At 47.8% G+C, this 17940-nt stretch overlaps 1 protein-coding gene across 1 annotated transcript in view; it reads left to right on the top strand.

Annotated features, from left to right (window-relative positions):
• The first annotated feature begins 9149 nt into the window (after nt 1-9149).
• The window catches only part of KY (kyphoscoliosis peptidase), a 45100-nt gene continuing 36309 nt past the window's right edge, over nt 9150-17940 (top strand). The window contains exons 1-3 of the mRNA XM_054040240.1: nt 9150-9240; nt 9629-9679; nt 11296-11349. Of these exons, the coding sequence (XP_053896215.1) occupies nt 9150-9240; nt 9629-9679; nt 11296-11349 (196 nt within the window). The remainder of the gene's footprint in view (nt 9241-9628; nt 9680-11295; nt 11350-17940) is intronic.

Genomic DNA, 17940 nt, shown 5'->3' with positions numbered 1-17940 from the left:
ATCTGTTTTATTGAGATGCTTTTCAGCTTTGATAGGCCTGTCAATCACAATTAGAGGGGTTACATTGCCCATGAAATGCTACAAATTGCTCATGGGCTGCTTTACAAGATGGCCACCAGGAGCAATGAGCTCTCCCTTGCTGAGCATGTTAAAGTGCATGCTTGCTGCTCCCTAGACATCTGCTATTATTACTTAATCCTCTGCTGCTAATTATATTGAGTTCTCAAAAAGATGAACTAGTCAAATTAGCCTCAATAAAAGAAGATATTAGCAGTGATGACTGAATGCTAATCCAAATTTGGACTGGAAACATGATGGGTAATGAAAGCAAGGGAAGTCTGTTGTTAATTATTATTTATCCATTTCAGTACTGCTGATTCATATCACATCTTGTCCTGTGTTTGTTCAGAACCTAGCACCATTGGGACCTGGTCCATGACTCCTACTGGGACACCACAATATAGATAACAAACAACAGAAATGTGGTTTTGGTAGCAAACACAGTCATCGGGTCTGATGCTAAAGCAAAGAGCACAGAGTTGGCTTTCCAACATTGCTATAAAAGATTTGAACTCACTGATAGCTGGATGTTATTTGGGAAATTGTAATGGTAGTTTTAAGAGAGTACAGTCTTACAGTTTAGACAGGAGTAGAGATCCAGATCCAAAGGTATTTAGGCACCAAAACCCCAGACAGGCAGCTAGGTCTGGGATTTAGGTGCTTAAGTCCCAGTTTTGGCTCCACTGTGATCCACAGAATGCTGGCTGAACCTAAGGTTGCCAACTTTCTACTCACACAAAACCGAACACCCTTGCCTTCACCCCTCCCTTCCTCCGAGGCCCCACCCTTGCCCTGCTCCTTCTCTGAGGCCCCGCCCACCTCTCACTCCATCTCCCCCCTCCGTCACTCGCTCTCCCCACCCTCACTCACTCACTCACTCATTTTCAACGGGCTGGCTCAGGGGTTGGGGTGCAGGAGGGGTTGAAGGCTCGGGCTGGAGATGCGGCTCTGGGGTGGGGCCAGGGATGAGAGGTTTGGGGTGCAGGAGGGGGCTCTGGGCTGGAGGGTGGAGCCAATGGGTTTGGAGTATGAGAGGGGGCTCCAGGCTGAGGCAGGGAGTTGGGGTGTGGGAGGAGGCATCACCCCCGCAGCTCCCATTGGCCGTGGTTCCCAGCCAGTGGGAGCTGCAGGGGCAGCGCTTGGGGCAGGGGCAGCGTGCAGAGCCCCCTGGCTGCCCCAATGCATAGGAGCCAGAAAGGGGACATGCCGGCTGCTTCCCGGGAGCTGCGTGGTGCGGAGGCTAGCAGGGAGTCTGCCAGCCCCTCTGTGTGGCACCGCTAACCGGACAGTCAATGGCCCGGTCAGCAGTCCTGATTGGAGCCGCCAAGATCCCTTTTTTACCAGGTGTTCTGGTTGAAAACCAGACACCTGGTCACCCTAGCTGAACCTTGTAGGCACTCTCACTCACTCAGTACTAAGTTTTCAGATAAAAGTTCATTCGGTGACTGTAGGCCCCAGTAGTAACTAATAGAAGAGTGAATGGAACAGGGGGATTGGACCCAGATCTCCCACCTCCCAGATGGGTGCTCCAACCCTTGGACTGCAGAGTCATATTTTCCTCTCTATCCCTCAATGAGAACTTTATTTACTAACCGTCATTGGGCCAGAGTGTTGGAATGACCGTAGACACCCATGCGAGAGACCCAGGGTCCCATCCCCTTGCGCCAGTCACTTGCTCATGATTTAATCCACAGGAGAGATTGAGGGAACCCCACAGAATATCTCACAGCTCAGTGGTTAGAGCACTCAGACGAACAATCCCTGTTCAAAGCTTCTCTCTCACTCTAGCAGGGAGGGGAGACTTGAACCCAGGTCTCCCATGCCCCAGGAGGGTGCGCTAAGCACTGGTGTAAGAGTTATACGATGAGCAGAGTGGGTTACACTACTACCTTCTCCTCCCACCATTGTGTCTGGCGCGAGGCAGGCGCCTAACCCATTCTACCAAGGATGACTGAGGTGCCTATGGGGGCTCCACAAGCGAGGGAGGGCAAGCCCCCTCTCCCTCACACAGAGTAAAATCTTGTCCCATAGCTGGTACTGCTGCTGCTGCAGCTTCAGAGGCAACGTGGTGCCGAGCTGGCAGGTCTCCTCCCCCTGCCCATATGAGAATGGCAGCAGGAGGGGAGCTCCCTGCCCGTGGCGGGAGGGAGGGAGGCTGAGGAGCTGGCTCTGGGGGTGCCATGGTGGGAGGCCTGGGGAACAGCATTGCCACTGTTAGGCCTTTATTACTGTGCAGCCTGGAATGGGCACACCCCACCCAGGCGCCCGAACTCCACCGCCGTCTTTTAGTAACACCAACGGGGCCCTGGGGTGGGCTGGGGCCATGCTGGCTCAGGCCCAGCCTGGCCGCCACAGGGCATTAGCGCAGCATGGGGGGATGACAGAAAAGTACTAACCCCACCCAGCAATTGAACTGCGTGGCTCAGGATCAAATCTGCCAAGCCCTGTCCCCTGCCCCCACCTGACTCCAGCCCCTTAACCCTTCCCCTCTCAGTGTGTCTACCTCAATCTCCTCTCCCCAAACCCTTCAACCCCATTCCACCCACCCAGATCCCCAGCCCCTAAACTCTACCTCCCATGCCCCCCACAGCCTCCATGCAAGTGGTGCTCAGTAATAGAATGTTTACGTCCCTTTGAGGCTCCCATCCAGAGTGACCTGTTGCCCATGTGTGCTGCCATACTGTATTACTGCTGTTTACAAAGGGATATTTTTAATAAGACAGACTTTTCAAATTAGGGTTACCCAGATAGAGGATATATGCATCAATAGGACTCCAATTCTTTACTGCTCGGAACAGTCAGAGAAAAGCCTGTACACCCTCAGCAAGGAAAGATTCATTTGAAATAGACAACTTCCAGAAGCTGATAGAAATGCTAGAATGCCTTCGGGATATGACCAGCCAGTGAGACTTGTTTTCATGATGTTTTCAGTTTGGTGTCTCACTGGTTGTGTGGTCTCCCACAGGAAGCAGTCTTGGGGGTGGGGGAATGGTCCATCGGTTCGACAATGATGTTTTCATGCTCTCTCTTTTTGTGGATTCTGGAGTGACTCTGAAGTCCAAAGCGTGACGCACATGCTCGTGAGCAGATCGAGCAGACAAAGTCATAGGTGAGCATCTTGGTAGCTATAGCAGTAGTATGGCGCTTTTCCCTTGCAGCTAACAATCATTTATTTCTGTCCTCTTCAAAGGCTTGGAAAGCTCTGAGTGCTGTATGTTGCCATGCTGATCTATTTAACGCAGCCTTCTCAAGATCATCTGGTTTTATTGCACCACTGTGTGTGCTGTTCTTGATGCTGTCCTTATAGTGCTTTCTGGGGCGGCCTTGATCCTATGTCCTTGTGCCAATTCCCCATAGAAAATTTTTCTGGGGAGTCGATATTCAGGCATCCTAATGATGTGTCCAACCCAGTGTAGTTGGGCTTTTATCAGCATGGCCTTGATGCTTATGGCATTTGATTTTTGGAGAACCTCCAGGCTGGTAATTTTGTCCTGCCAGCGGATCCCCATAATGGCATACAGAAACCGTGTATGGAAGACCTCTAGCTGTTTGATATGCCATTTGTATGGTGTCCAGGTCGCACAGCCGTAGAGGAGAGATGTGAGCACAAAAGCATTATAAAGTTTTATTTTTGTTGAGAGGGTTATGTTGTGGGATTTCAGGACTTTGTTATGTAGCTTTCCTAGTGACTGAGAAGCTTTCCATATCCTGTTCATGATCTTTTTGTCAAGAGATCAATCGTTGGAGATGTTGCTGCCAAGATAGGTAAACCTGTCAACTTGCTGTAGTTGGATTCCACTAATGGATATGCTAGGCGATATGGCATGGAGCGGTGAAGATGTTTGGTGCACACAGTTTTCTCCAGACAGATTGTAAGTCTTGTAGTAACTCCTCAGTAAATCCTAGCCCTACTGAAGTTCATATCAAAACTCCCATTGAGATCAATAGGGCCAAGATTTCTCCAAAGAAATCTTCCTCCTGCTCATGTAGTTCAGTTTGCTTCACACTTTCTAGCTTTTCTCTGCAACCATAAGAACCAGAAACTTTCATTTAAAAAGAAAAAAGAAAGCTGAGCTCGCAGGTAATGACCATATTGCAGTAGCTGTGACTAAGAAAATCACCAGAAATCACAAGAGTTAGCAATCCTGATCTGAGATGCAGCCAGCAGCCACTAGTTGCAATCTGGCCACCACAGGGCAGAAGTAATGCCAAATTTAAAGAACCATTACCAGAAAGGAATATTCTGGAGGAAAAAAAAAAGTTCTTATAAAAGGGTTACCCTGCTCTAGAGAGGGATAGCGAGGACTTGGCGTTTTTGGAGGTACTGATTGTTATTATATTGTATCATGTCTCAAAGAATCACTACTAGGCACTAGCGCTGTCAGGTTTACAACAGCAGCAGAAGACTTTACCACTAAAATCACGAAGCAATAAGTTTCAATGCTACTGTAAGAGCTACATATTATTTATTTACTTTCAGTATCACGCATAGGGCTCAGGGAAAGAATACACATTACCGATCTGGTTTTAAAACTTTGGATGAAAAAGAGATCTGAATTTTATACATTGCAGGACAGCCCACAGAGTGCAAGGTGCTTTCCAGACAGACGTACACCATTTCCATCCCAAAGTGCATATTGATTAAGGACTATGTCCTGCATGCTCCATTGTCTCGTTTTTACTAAGCTAACTGGAATGAGTATTTTCCGTGTTGAGGATGTAAAACAATAAGTGAATTTCCATGTTTTATTAAATTGATAATACAAGACATTTGAAAAGTAGCTTTGTTTTAGTGGAAGACTAACTAATACTGGTAGCATTTTGGTATATGTCACAGGATCAGTATACTTTTAGGGCCAGATCCACTGATACACTGGCTGCTTTGTGCTGCTCTGGCAATGCAATGCTGCCATCAACCCTGTATAGTTGTCCAGTTAATCTGGGCTTACAGCTGCTTTGTGGTGCTGTAATGGGGTCACCAGGGCCAGCATTCGACTTGCTGGGACCTGTGGCTGAAGCTGAAGACTAAGCTCTCCCTCCACACGGGGCAGCGGGGCTCGGGCTCTGGCCCCCTCTCCCCTGGGGTCATGTAGTAATTTTGTTGTCAGAAGGGAGTCACCGTGGAATGAAATTTGCTAACTGTTGCTGTAAAGGGTTTTTCACTCACTGCAGAAGACTCTCCTTGTGGCCAGGAGTGGCGTAGCAGCTGTCTCCCCCTATGGTGCCCCTTGCCGATAGTCACTCCATTGCTACAGTGGTCTCTTTTCCTGCAACTTGGCCTTCCAGCCACATCAGGCTTTAGTCCACCCCTTCCAGAGTAACAGAGTCCAACCAAGATGTAGTCCAGTGACCTTACAGCAAGTTTTCTGCCTTTCTTTGGGCTGTATGGTTCTTTCACCCCTTACCTCAGCAGGTTTCACCCCACCTTCCTTGGAACCTCCCACTACTCTGGGTTCTAGCCCAGGGACTCTGGAGCTGGCAGCCAAGGTCTATGCGCTGCTGCCTCCCTGGACCACTTCCTACCTCGTCTATCCCCGAGAGAGTGACCACAGACTCCCTCCCTTCAACCCCTTTCTGCTCTTTTTTAAATGACAAAGCAGACTTGACTGAATAGTCTATAGCTGCCACCAAACAATTCCTAAATAGTTAGTGCTGCATATTCTCTTACTCTGTCCTGTATCCCTCAGGTAATGTAACAACACCTTCCTAATCCTACCCCATTTCCCCAATATCTTTTTTGCTAAATAATATAATGTAACTTTTGTTACACCTTACAATGTTTGAATTCCTCACAAAGCTTTTCCCTTTCTTTATCAAAGCCCTTACATAAGTATACAAAGTGATGAGTTGTTTCTTCCACCTTACCAAGCATAGAATATCAGGGTTAGAAGGGACCTTAGGAGGTCATCTAGTCCAACCCCCTGCTCAAAGCAGGACCAATCCCCAGACAGACTTTTCCCTAAATGGCCCCCTCAAGGATTGAGCTCATAACCCTGGATTTAGCAGGCCAATGCTCAAACCACTAAGCTAGCCCTCTCCCTGTAGTCTAGTTTTGTGCCTAGTTATTCAAAAGACTTTCATTTATGCCACACTAGTCAGTTAATACCCTAAACAAAATCACTTTATTTTTCCTATCCAAGTCCTGAAGTATGTCACTATCCTCAACTCTAGCAGCCCCTTTCTGCTACAACCTTCCTGGCTCTATAATCACCAGCCAGCCCCACCCCAGCTGGGCTTCATTATTAATTAAGCCTGGCTTTCACACTCTAGCAGGTGCTGCCAGGTTTGTTAATTGGCTCCTCAGTCCCACATTAACCCCTTTAGAGTCTGTGTGGGGTACACTCCCCATCACAGTTGTCAAAACAGCATAAAGCAGCTGGAGCCTACTAGTTCACCTGGCGCATATACTCTATAGTAGTTAGCTAAAAACTATCCACACATCATTCAGTATGGGCCTGATGCTCCTCTCACTTAGATGGTTTTATACTGGTGCAACTCCACAGGCTTCAATGGAATTAGCCTTTATCTACCCCAGTTTGAGAGGAGAATCAGGCCCAGTGTGAGAGATGAACCCCAGATCACTCTTAGCTTTTTTCTCTAATACTGTTGTAGCAGAATGAGTGGAACTGGAGAAAGTTGGTCAGTTTTCAGGAGGGACCTTTTTGGGTGTGACATCAGAGGCTCAGGAATGGAAGCCAGGATGCGGCTGCTACATCATAAACCTTAGAGTCTCAGCATGTAATGCTGGCCTCTCAGCATGCTTAGCAAAGATCTCTTCCCTACAAAGCAGACTGCCAAACTGCTGTATGTTAGTGAAACAGCCATACCCTGTTTGTGAATCTGTCATGCACTCTAAAAGGCCAGTGAGCCACACGTCTCATTTCTCAGGTAGGTCTACCTGAGGGAAGCAGTTCCTCAGACACGCAGCAGCTGGGAAACTGAATCTGCCTGCTGATCCTGTGTATGGGCCTGACTAGCACATGCTGAGAAGAGAGAAGACCCCAGCAGCAGAAGGAGAACCCCCCCCCCCCGCTCGGTTGCTCACTGCAGGCTAGTTGAGAGGGAAGTCCATTTTGCTAATGAGCCCAAGGTAGGGTGACCAGATATCCTGATTTTATAGGGACAGTCCTGATATTCAAGGCTTTGTCTTATATAGGTGCCTATTACCCCTCAACCCCGTCCTGATTTTTCACACTTGCTGTCTGGTCACCCTAGCCCAAGGAGTGCTGCCAACCATGCTGAGGGAGTCCTCCAAAGACCACAGTGACAGAGGGCATTGGGCAGGGAGAGAAGCCAGCTTTCCTCTCCCAAAGAGTTATCAGCCACAAGCCAGAACCAGAAGGGAGAGAGGAGAGCCAGACAGCCTATGCCTGGCGCAAGAGGAAGGAAGGTTGCTCCAGAACTCCACTGTCCAAGCAGAGAGGTCTGTCTGGCAGCCTTCTCCATTAGGCCTCCCTTCTGCGGGAAGCCAAGGGAAGGAAAGGGTTTAAGCAACCTAAGGGCCTGCTCCAGTCCAGAGAGTGATCTGCCTGCCTTGGGTGGGACATCACTATTGTGAGTACTGTCTGCTACATGTAGGTAGCTAAGAAAGGGCTCAGGGTGCATTAAGACCCAGCTGGTGTGTGCATACCGGTAGGCAGAGGAAGTCTCACTCAAAGGGTTTATCAGCACCAGACCTTGCACAAGCAACGGCCAGGCCTCTAACACTCCTTGATGAGTCACTGTAAACTTACCTTTCTTCAGTCATCCCCACAGCACTCCACTGTGGCCTGGACCACCTAGACTCTGGGGGTGCACTCCTCTTACTCCTCTCTGCTGCTCCTGGGATTCTGAGTGCACTGCATTCAGGGGTGAAAGTAAGACAGAGGACTTACCGGTACGGGGGCTGGCTCTGGCCCCCGGAAGGGGCAGGGCTTCGAGCAGAAGGGGCAGGGCTAGGGGGTCAGCATCCCCCAGCCAGCCCATGCACACTGCCTGGCCTGCATCATCCGGGGCTCCAGTGGCGATTTAAAAGGTGCTGGGCGCCAGCCGCTGCCGCAGTAGCAACAGCGGCAGCCGGAGCTCTGGGTCCTTTTAAATCGCCGGCCCTGGGGCAGCTGCTCCTTTTGCCCCCACTCCACCCCGCACCCCCGGTCAGCTGTGTACGGGCTGGTACCCAGCAGCCGTTTTGGCTTACTTTCACCCCTGACTGCATTGCAACATCATTTCATCCCTGGTTCCTGTCTATACTTCTTTTAAGTTTGCCCTTTTCTTTACCTTAATAATGTGTTTTTCCTTCTTAAACTTCTTGGTCCTTGATTCTTCTGCAGTATAGAAATGGTTAATGTAACAGGGGGGTTGTGCATTCATTTATTCAGCCCCCCGTGGGCGGAGGCACCACAACTCAGAAGACCAGCAACAAAAGGCTGAAACCTGCCATTGACCTGCAGAGCACCAAGCACACGAGGTTCATTCATCCTAAGCCTTTGAGTCACTCTGCAGGGAGGATCAAAAGGACTCTGTCAATTTTGCTGCTGGGGTGGCTCAGAAGGGAGCCAGCCAGAACGGCATATGTTAAGAACAAACTGGAATTTGCGTAGGCATCCTAATTACAGTGCTGACATCTCTGGCGATTTTATCAGGAGTCTTGCAAGATTTGGTGCTGCTGGAATCCGGTTATTACCTGAGACTGTCAGCTTTTACAGTATTTTAAAAAAAAATATCTAACGGTCCTGCTTGAAGAGAATCTTAAACCATTGTACATGCCCCAATGGCAGAACGAAAATAAAAAGAACCCAGCATTTCTTATTTGTTAAACCTCATTGTTTGTAAGCCAATCTCATGATTTTTCGAATCTTGGACTGGCAATACTGCAGAGGCTTCAACTGTCTTTAAACATCTTGTGACCCATCCAAATCAGATTCTTTGACTGAACTTTCCATACTTCTGTTGTGGCTTCCCCTTCATCGAAGTGGGAGATGATGTGTAAAGACTGGCTGCATTAGGCAGCAGAGAGGAACATTTCAGATGATGAAAATAATGCTGAGCTGCAAAAAATGGACACTGATTTAATGTTGGTTGTTCATTCCAGGTGAACATTAATAAAGGAAATGGCATTTCATGACCGTCTGTCCTATACACAGAGGATTCTGCTGGCCATCTTCTGCTTCCCTCTGCTGCCCTTCTACCTCTGTGCTCTCTGTGAGTAGCAGATCCATTTGACCATACACGCCTTCTGTATTTCACCCTCCTCTATGGGCATTCACTGCCAGAGTGATAATAAAGAGCTCTAAAAAAGGGGATGGTAATTTAATTAAGGCTGTGACTAGGTGGGAAGAGGTTGCTCAGAGATGAGACCCATCTTGAGGTAAATTGTGTCAAACAAGTGAAATATGCATCTTTAAAGATAGAACCTCTCACTCCCACATTTGTGTCTTGGCAAACTGAGAGCTCTAAAAACAACCAGTGACACTGGAAGTCTCCTCAACCCACAGTCAGCCAAAGGGTATTTTTGGATATGGGTAAAGGAAATTCGTGGCAAGAATGACAGTATATCTATGGATTTGTGACAGCTATGATATCCCTATAGGCTATGCAAGGAGTCATGAGGAACAAGAGGAAGGAAAACCCACTGAACTTGGTAAGTGAACACCGGGACCTCTTTCTGCTGTATATTAGGCAAGGTGAACACACAAAAATTGAATCTCACCTAGAGCATTATGGGAAGGTTTGGGGGTGGAGGAAAGTACTTTCACCTTCTGTCTCTTGACTATCTGGGGCTCTTGAAAAAAACTGACTAGGGATGACCCATCTTGAGTGGAAATAACAAACTCAGAATGAAAGGAACAGCTGTTACTACTCTGAATGGAGTGATAAAAGAATAACCAATGCTATGCTCACAGTCTTGGTGGCCTCGGGAACCTGACAGATAGCACCAAGTATAGCTGGCGTGGAAAACTTAAAAAACAACAACATTTGATTCAGCAGCAGTTTTAGGGTTTGCCAAAATGTTGACAATCTAGCAATATAAACATTATATAATTATTGTTCTGTATTTCTGAATGTTATGACCCCTCCTCTTCCCTTTTACTTACTCTGGTAAAAATAAATACTGATTCAATTGCAAAACAAACAAAGCTGCTTCTGGAACATAAGGCCCAATCCTGCTTGCATTGACATCAAAAGCAAAACTCTCATTGACCTGAGTGATGTGGGAGCCAACCACGTTTTCTCTTGCCTTGAAAAACATAACTATGTTTGGTTGGATTAGCACAGTGGTGGGCAACCTGTGGCATGTGGCCTGTTACGGTAATCTGCTGGTGGGCTGCTGGCATTCCTGGCCAATGGGAGCTGCAAGAAGCGGTGGCCAGCACGTTCCAGCGGCCCGCGCTGCTTCCCACAGCTCCCATTGGCCGGGAACTGTGAACCACGGTCACTGGGAGCTGCAGGCGGCAGTGCCTGCAGACAGTCAATATAAACAAACTGTCTTGCAGCCCGCCAGTGGATTACCCTGATGGGCCGCGTGCAGGCTGCAGGTTGCCCACCACTGGATTAGCAGGTGCAAAGTGCTGCTGAGCAGAGAAGGAGTTAAAATAGGTGTTGTGTTTAAGCATCACAAGCCAGTCCATTATAATCAGTGTGATTTCTAGTCATCAGCAATGCCCAAGAAAACCAAGCTGAGGGCCTTGTGTGAGAGCTGCGCACTGAGGTGGAACGGGAAAAGAATCACTCTGTCCCAGGGAGAGGACCAGGGATGGAAAGCAAAGCAGAAAAACATTCTTTGGATAACAATCCAAACACAGTTCTTTTCCCCTGGTGCCCAGGAGCTCGCAGGAAAAGACCCCCATCACATTTCCAGTAGGCGATGCTGACTGTTTCAATGACACAGGATACTCTGCCTCAGAGATGAGAGGTGCGAATGGAAATTCTCCAGCTGAGAACAATGATGATGAAAATAGAGAAGTAACAATTAATTACTTGGACTGCTCAGGACCTGTCCTGAGGGCTCGCTAACCTTTTCTGGGTTGCTTTAACCCTTTATGCCCTGCCCAGAACTCAGCCTCACATTCTGGCATTGAATACACTTCCCCACCCTATCAGAACCACATGTTACTCATGCAGACATGCAGTGTTATACCAGTCAACACTCGGGGGCTTGAAACCATGAGGCTGAGATAGCAGAAGGCAGAGCATAATGTGACAGTGATCATCTGCTTTAGGAGTGACATCAATAACAGTTGCTCATGTTTCCAACAGCTCACGTGGAGGCGGGAAAGACAGTTGAAACACAGAAAAACTCCAGCTTCACAGGTGAGACTTTTCTATCCTGAATTGGAGACTCTCACATGCATTTCACTCTCCTGGGTCCCCAGGCCTCTGAGCAGAGGGGTATATTTCTGCATTGTAGAAGTATTGTTCACTGTGATGCATCCGAAGAAGTGAGGTTTTTACTCACGAAAGCTTATGCCCAAATAAATCTGTTAGTCTTTAAGGTGCCACCAGACTCTTTGTTGTTTCTGTGATGCAACAGTATCCTGCTGGGTCTGTGAGAAGTTGGAGATGCCCACCTGTCATCCCCATGGCAACCCAGGGATGCACATTCCAGGCAAGCTCTGGATGGAATTTAATGGCTTGCTGAGTTCATTCTAGAGCTGGAAATCTATGTGGTTGCACGTTAATTGGCTGTTCAGAGCTGAAATCTGAATCAAGATGTCTGATTACTCTGATTCACGGGCTGTAAGTGTGTAGGTGGAATTAGCACCAAAAGGGTGAGTGGTTGCTCTGACACGTTGGCTGCTGAACCAACTGACTGGATGTTCCAATGTGGTAGCAACATGTCTGAGAATATGCACAGGTTTGGTTGGAGCAAAATGCTTCTGAGTTTTGGACTAAGCCCATCAAACACCACTGATGTAGGCAGAGTTAGATACATAGTGTTTGGCAGGTAGGGATTATTTGGTTATCTGTTGGTATCTCGAGTGCACCAGCAGTGTTCCACTTGAGGGTAGCAGAGATGTTGGAAGGAATTTATGATGCTACAAGTTCTGATGATGATGATGTGGTCTGAAATGAAACCTTAGAGTATCATGTTATTAGTCTATGAGAGGTTCTTACTGGCACTAGAAAAGAGTTTGAAATGTAATAAGGAAAAATGTTGTCAAGGCTAATTCCCCACTCTGGCACTTTGAGTGCAGAAGGTGGGGGCCCGCAAGGATTCTAAAAATTAATACTCCTGTCCTATCTGCCTCTCCCCGGGGGGAACAACAGACAGACAAAAGGGGAGTCTTTTTTCAATTTTAAAAAGTTCTAGCCTTCCCATTGTCTCTTTTGGCCAGGTGTCCACTCCCTTCCTTTTACCTATGCATAGCAGGGAGACTAATTTACCTTTTACAGGTAGAGCAATTAGAGAACAACTACTAAGCTACTGGTCTACACTGCAAGTTTAGGTTGAATTTAGCAGCGTTAGATTGATTTAACCCTGCACTCGTCCACACGAGAAAGCCATTTTTGTCAACTTAAAGGGCTCTTAAAATTGATTTCTGTACTCCTCCCCGACAAGGGGATTAGCGCTGAAATTGACATCACCGAGTCGAATTTGGGGTAGTGAGGACACAATTCGATGGTATTGGCCTCCAGGAGCTATCCCAGAGTGCTCCATTGTGACTGCTCTGGATAGCACTTTCAACTCAGATGCACTAGCCAGGTACATAGCAAAAGCCCCAGGAACTTTTGAATTTCATTTCCTGTTTGCCCAGCGTGGAGAGCACAGGTGACCATGCAGTCCAGAATAGCAAAAGAGCTCCAGCATGGATTGAACCAGAGGTACTGGATCTGATCGCTGTTTGAGGAGACGAATCCATGCTATCAGAACTCCGTTCCAAAAGTCAAAATGCCAAAATATTTGAAAAAATCTCCAAGGGCATGATGGACAGAGGCTACAATAGGTACCTGGCTGGCTGGGTGTCCATAAAAGGGAGCTACCCTCCCTCCCTTCATTATCACAAATGCCATTTAGCAAAACTAAGGCTCAAATGCTTGGGGCAGGATTGTGCCTTTAGGTCCTGGCCTGCAGTGGGACAGTGCAGAGCTGGACTGCTAATAAAGGGAGCTCAGGGAGGGATTCCCCTTCAGGAGGCACTTATTTCCCCAGCTCCCTGGCACTGACAGGACTCCAGGGGCTGTGCTTTGGGATGATGCAGCCTGTTTCCTCCTTCTCACCCTGCGCGCCCCTCCAGCCATAGGGGTCTCTGTGTGTATGTGGAGGCCGGGAGTAAATACTGTACCGCCATTCTGCCTCTCTTGGGTAAATACCCCTTTCTGCCCCCATTGGAATAAATATCATCCCACCTTTCTGCCCCCTTCTGCCCTCTGAGTGATGTGTGAGCCAAGAACACTTTCTCTTGCCTTGAAAAACATATCTGTGTTTGGTTGGCTTAGCAGGTGCAAAGTGCTGCTGAGCAGGGAAGGAGTTAAACATAGGTGTTGTGTTCAAGCATCGCAAGCCAGTCCATTTATAATCAGTGTAATCTATAATGGGTGTGATCTCTAGTCATCAGCAATGCCCAAGAAAACCAAGTTGAGGACCCTGTGGGTGATGTGTGTCCCTGGGGACACTTGGAGTGAGCAGTCCTTACGTGCCTGAATACCAATTTGTACCAAAAGTGGTGTCTCATTTCCACCTAAATTAGGTCATCAAGGTTTCCCTGAAACCTCATTCTCACCTGGGAGATAGTAGATTTTATATCCTAACGTTTAAAGGATTCCAAGGTCGTACCTGGGCAGGACTTAGACATATAGGAATTCATCTAGGCCAGTGGTGGGCAACCTGCGGCCCGTGGGCAGCCGCATGCAGCCTGTCAGGGTATTCTGCTGGCGGGCCGCAAGACAGTTCGTTTACATTGACCTTCTGGCCGCCCGCAGCTTCCAGTGGCTGTGGTTCACAGTTCCTGGCCAATGGGAACTACGGGAAGCGGCGGCCAGCACATTCCTGCAGCCCGCGCCACTTCCTGCAGCTCCCATTGGCTGGGAACGATGAACCATGGCACTGGGAGCTGTGGGTGGCCGTGCTTTCAGGGGTTCAATGTAAACAAACTACCTCACAGCCCACCAGCGGATTACCCTGACGGTCTGCAGGTTGCCCATGACTGATCTAGACCCTGTAACTTTCAGGGTTCAGTACACGGTGACTGCCATTTCCACTCATCTCTCGAAGAGACCATGCTGTGCATTGCCATGAGCTATGTGTTAGTGAGTATGACGATACCTCTGAGCTTCCTCTACTAGGGCTAAGGAGGCACTGACAACATGTCTCAGGAAAATCTCCATTTTGTAGATCTGCAGGGCTGCTTCCTGGAGTTCTGTTCACACAGCACTCCTCTCTCAGCTTAGCATCCAGATCTTACGTTTGCCCTGGGAGAATGTTTAGTTGGAACTGCTCAACCCACATTCCTGGGTTTGTATTTCTCACTGTACTCCAGTAAATGGGGGCTATGCAAAGGGCAGCTCAAAGAAGACAGTCAGGTTCCTCACTGGTCACTAGTACTTCCAGAATGTTGCTTCTGCAGGTCACAAAGTGTGCGCAAAGAGCAGCCCATCCAATGGTCTGGGTGCCCTGGACCATCTTACAAAGATACCCTGAAATAAGCAGATCTGTCTTCACACTATCCACCCTCCTCCTCAGATTTCTGTTCTCACAGGAATCTTGGCTCAGTTCTGCTAACCCAAACTGACTCCACAAAGCCCTTTCATAATCTGAGCATTCAGTGCCATGGCAGAGCACTTGGGCAATCCCAGCAGCCACTTCTCTTCCTGATGGTCTGGCCTGGGAGAGCACCTCCGACAAGTGCGAATGTCCAGAGGCAATGCTCTTAAAGAATGACAGTTGTTGGGGAGTAACCTTCCCTTGGTGCCCAAGCTGCGTTGTAGGGATAAGTTCCCTTCCCCGGTGATTATAAAGGATTAATAACATAGGCCAACGAGAAAAGGAAAGCTTTGCAGAGTGTCCTGAAGGTCAATGAATCCGCTCTTTGGCAGACAAGGGGAAAGAAAATCTGAACGCTGACAACCGTTCGTGGCAAATGTCCTGCCAACAGACCCCTCCCTCGCTTTTATAGAAAGAGGTCTCGAGTTGCAGCCACCTGAGTATGAGTTCTGGAGAAAGGAGATCCCTCATGTGGGAACCGCTGTCCCTGTGCTATTCATCCTGCAGGCTAAGTAACCAGCTGCTCCTGCACAAAGAGGAGAAATAACATCTATCATAAAGCAACAAAAATGGCAAGGGGGATGGGTAGAAGGGATGTGTTTTAAAAGAAAAATCACATGCCCCATATCCCAGCCCTTTGCCTCAGGAAGGTTCCTCTACTGATGCTGTACTTTGAATTCTTCCTTTGTCAAGACACATAGGATTTGCCCTAGCAGATCAAATAACACCACAGTGAAGCCAGTGAGTTAGGTGCCTTCATAACTTTGAGGATCTGAGCCCCTGTCACTAGTGATTTTCATTGCCCTTCCTTGGGCCTTCTCAGGGCCTTCTCACTGTATGTCCCTAGAGGTGACAGCTGAGGGCATTACCAGCACTTTGTATAATGTCATGTTATGTTCGATTTGGGTAAAGTCTGTGCCCATCGCTGTGTTTATTTGTGGTGTTTCGGCCATTTCGTTTAGCTCAGTGTAAATGAACAATCCTCATTGTCTTTCTGCAACCTAAATACGGCCTGATCGCTTTTCACAATAATATCCCAGCCATCAATTAGATCCCTGGTTGGGTGGATACCAGGAAACCGAATACAGGAGTTTATAGTTCAGTGGAAAGTTCTGCTGCGTCTTAAATCATAAAGCACAGCTGCTGACACAGCAGACGCTGCAAAATGAATGGCGCATTTGAGCAATGCATGGAGTGGTAGCTTATGGAAAGGGAATAAATTCAATGTGTTGCAGTTCAGTTAGAGGGAGAAAGAAAGGACAGGCAGACCAAAGGACTCCATTACAGCACACTGCAGTATCACCAGAATGTTCAATGCAGTGGGAACATACTTGGAAGCTTGACATGCCCAAATCAGACAGCTACCACAATTTGAATGGGCTGCTGAATGCAGCAGCTAAGAGGGGAATTCAAGATCCAGAGCTTAGATTTCCAAACGTGAGTAGTGATTGCCGGTGCTGTGATTTTGGGGTCTGACTTTTCAGATGGCAGGTACACAGCAGCACTTTCTGAAGGTCAAGACCCTCTAAGGTGTCTCACCGTGGGCCCCCAAAAGCTGAGGGGCCCAAAGTCATCAGGGTCAGATTTTAAAAAGTATTCGGATGCCTTAAAGTTCAGATAGGCACCTAGTGGGATTTTCAAAAACATAGCAGCACCGAACTCCCACTGATTTCAGTCTTTTATCAGTGTCTCAGATCTGTGGCAGAACGGATCTTCTCACCATGTGTAATGCCAGTGCCATCACATACTTGCTAGAGTCAGAAGACTTGTAGAGGGCCCAGATTATTCTGTATTTTCTTCAAAAACTCTGGTCTGTAGTTTTGTTTTATATTCAGTGAGATTTAATAATATAATTCTCACTATGTACATGTTCTCTCTCTCTCATGGTACAGCCTCACTTGTACTCTGGCCACTGATCCATCTCCCGGAGACTTATTCTAACATTTCAAACCCTTGATCAACTTCAAAGAGTTGCTTTATTTTTAAATCAACCTGGCAGTAACCTCCTCCTTCCCCAAGATGTGAAATTTCTGCCTCCAGATAACACCTGCCTGTGGCCCAGGATAAGGGGCAGGAATCAGTGCTGGGCCAATGCCAGGGTTTTTATGCATAAAAGTGTCATGGCCTAAAGATCTCTCAACCCTACTGGACTAGAGACAGGCACTTTACACCAGTGGGAAGAGGAAAAGATGTGGCTCTTAACGGAGTTAAATTACCACATGCTCATACATTAGGAAGCCAGAAGGGACCGTTATGATCTTCCAGTCTGCCTTCCTGCATAGCACAGGCCAGAGAACTTCACACGGGGATTACTACCTCAAGCCCATCTCTGGTGACTGAGCCATAACACTTTAGACAGACCTCCCATCCTGATTTAAAGAGTCCAGGTGATGAAGAGGCCAACACATCTCTTGGTAAGTTGTTCCATTGAGCATGGGCTGCTGCCCCAGTGCTGCATGCACATCAAAGTAAAGGGGATGGACAGGGAGGCACAAATATGTTAAGCTGCCCGGATGCACAAGGAGAGGCAAGCGACTCTGTCCTATATGACAGGGCTATGAGCACAAAGAATAGACATGGTCCAAAAATTAGGAGGGAGGGTTCCATGGATCTTTCCACTGGCAAGCCTGACAACCAACATTTTTTTGTCTGAAAACTGAAAAATTTGAATTTGACCATTTTCAAGGAATGCACTTCCCATGAATATATTCATTTAGTCAAAAGCCCAAATTTTCTGTTGAAAATACATTTGGATGGAAAGAGAGAAGCTGTGGTGATAATCCTGTCGGCTGGTAGGAGGAGGTTAGTGACAATGGGAGACGACAGCAGCCAGCCCAGGTGTATCAAACTCACTGCTTGAAGGAGTAAAAACTACCACTAACCTCGCCATGCTCAGAGCCAAATACCCAGCTCTTCTCCCAGGCTTCCCCACAATAGAGTTCTCATTCCCACAGACTCATTCATTAAAAAGAGAAAATCCTGAACCCCATTCTGCTGGCAAGGAAGGAATGGAGAAAGAGAACACTGTTGTTTTTCCAGAGATGGGGGGGTGCTTACATACTACGGTGAGGAGGGCCTTGTAGGGACTTAGATAGATGGGTATAGAACTCCCCTTGGGACAGTGCAACTCCAGTGCCCGCTTCTGACGCCAGAGTCTGACTCTCGCAGTCTAGTCCTAAGAAGACACGGTTCAGAAGCAA

The sequence above is a fragment of the Malaclemys terrapin genome, chromosome 9 (assembly GCF_027887155.1).
Source record: "Malaclemys terrapin pileata isolate rMalTer1 chromosome 9, rMalTer1.hap1, whole genome shotgun sequence".
NCBI lineage: Eukaryota > Metazoa > Chordata > Testudines > Emydidae > Malaclemys > Malaclemys terrapin.
The sequence above is the reverse complement of the archived record's forward strand: the minus strand, read 5'-3'. Positions and strand labels throughout refer to the sequence as shown.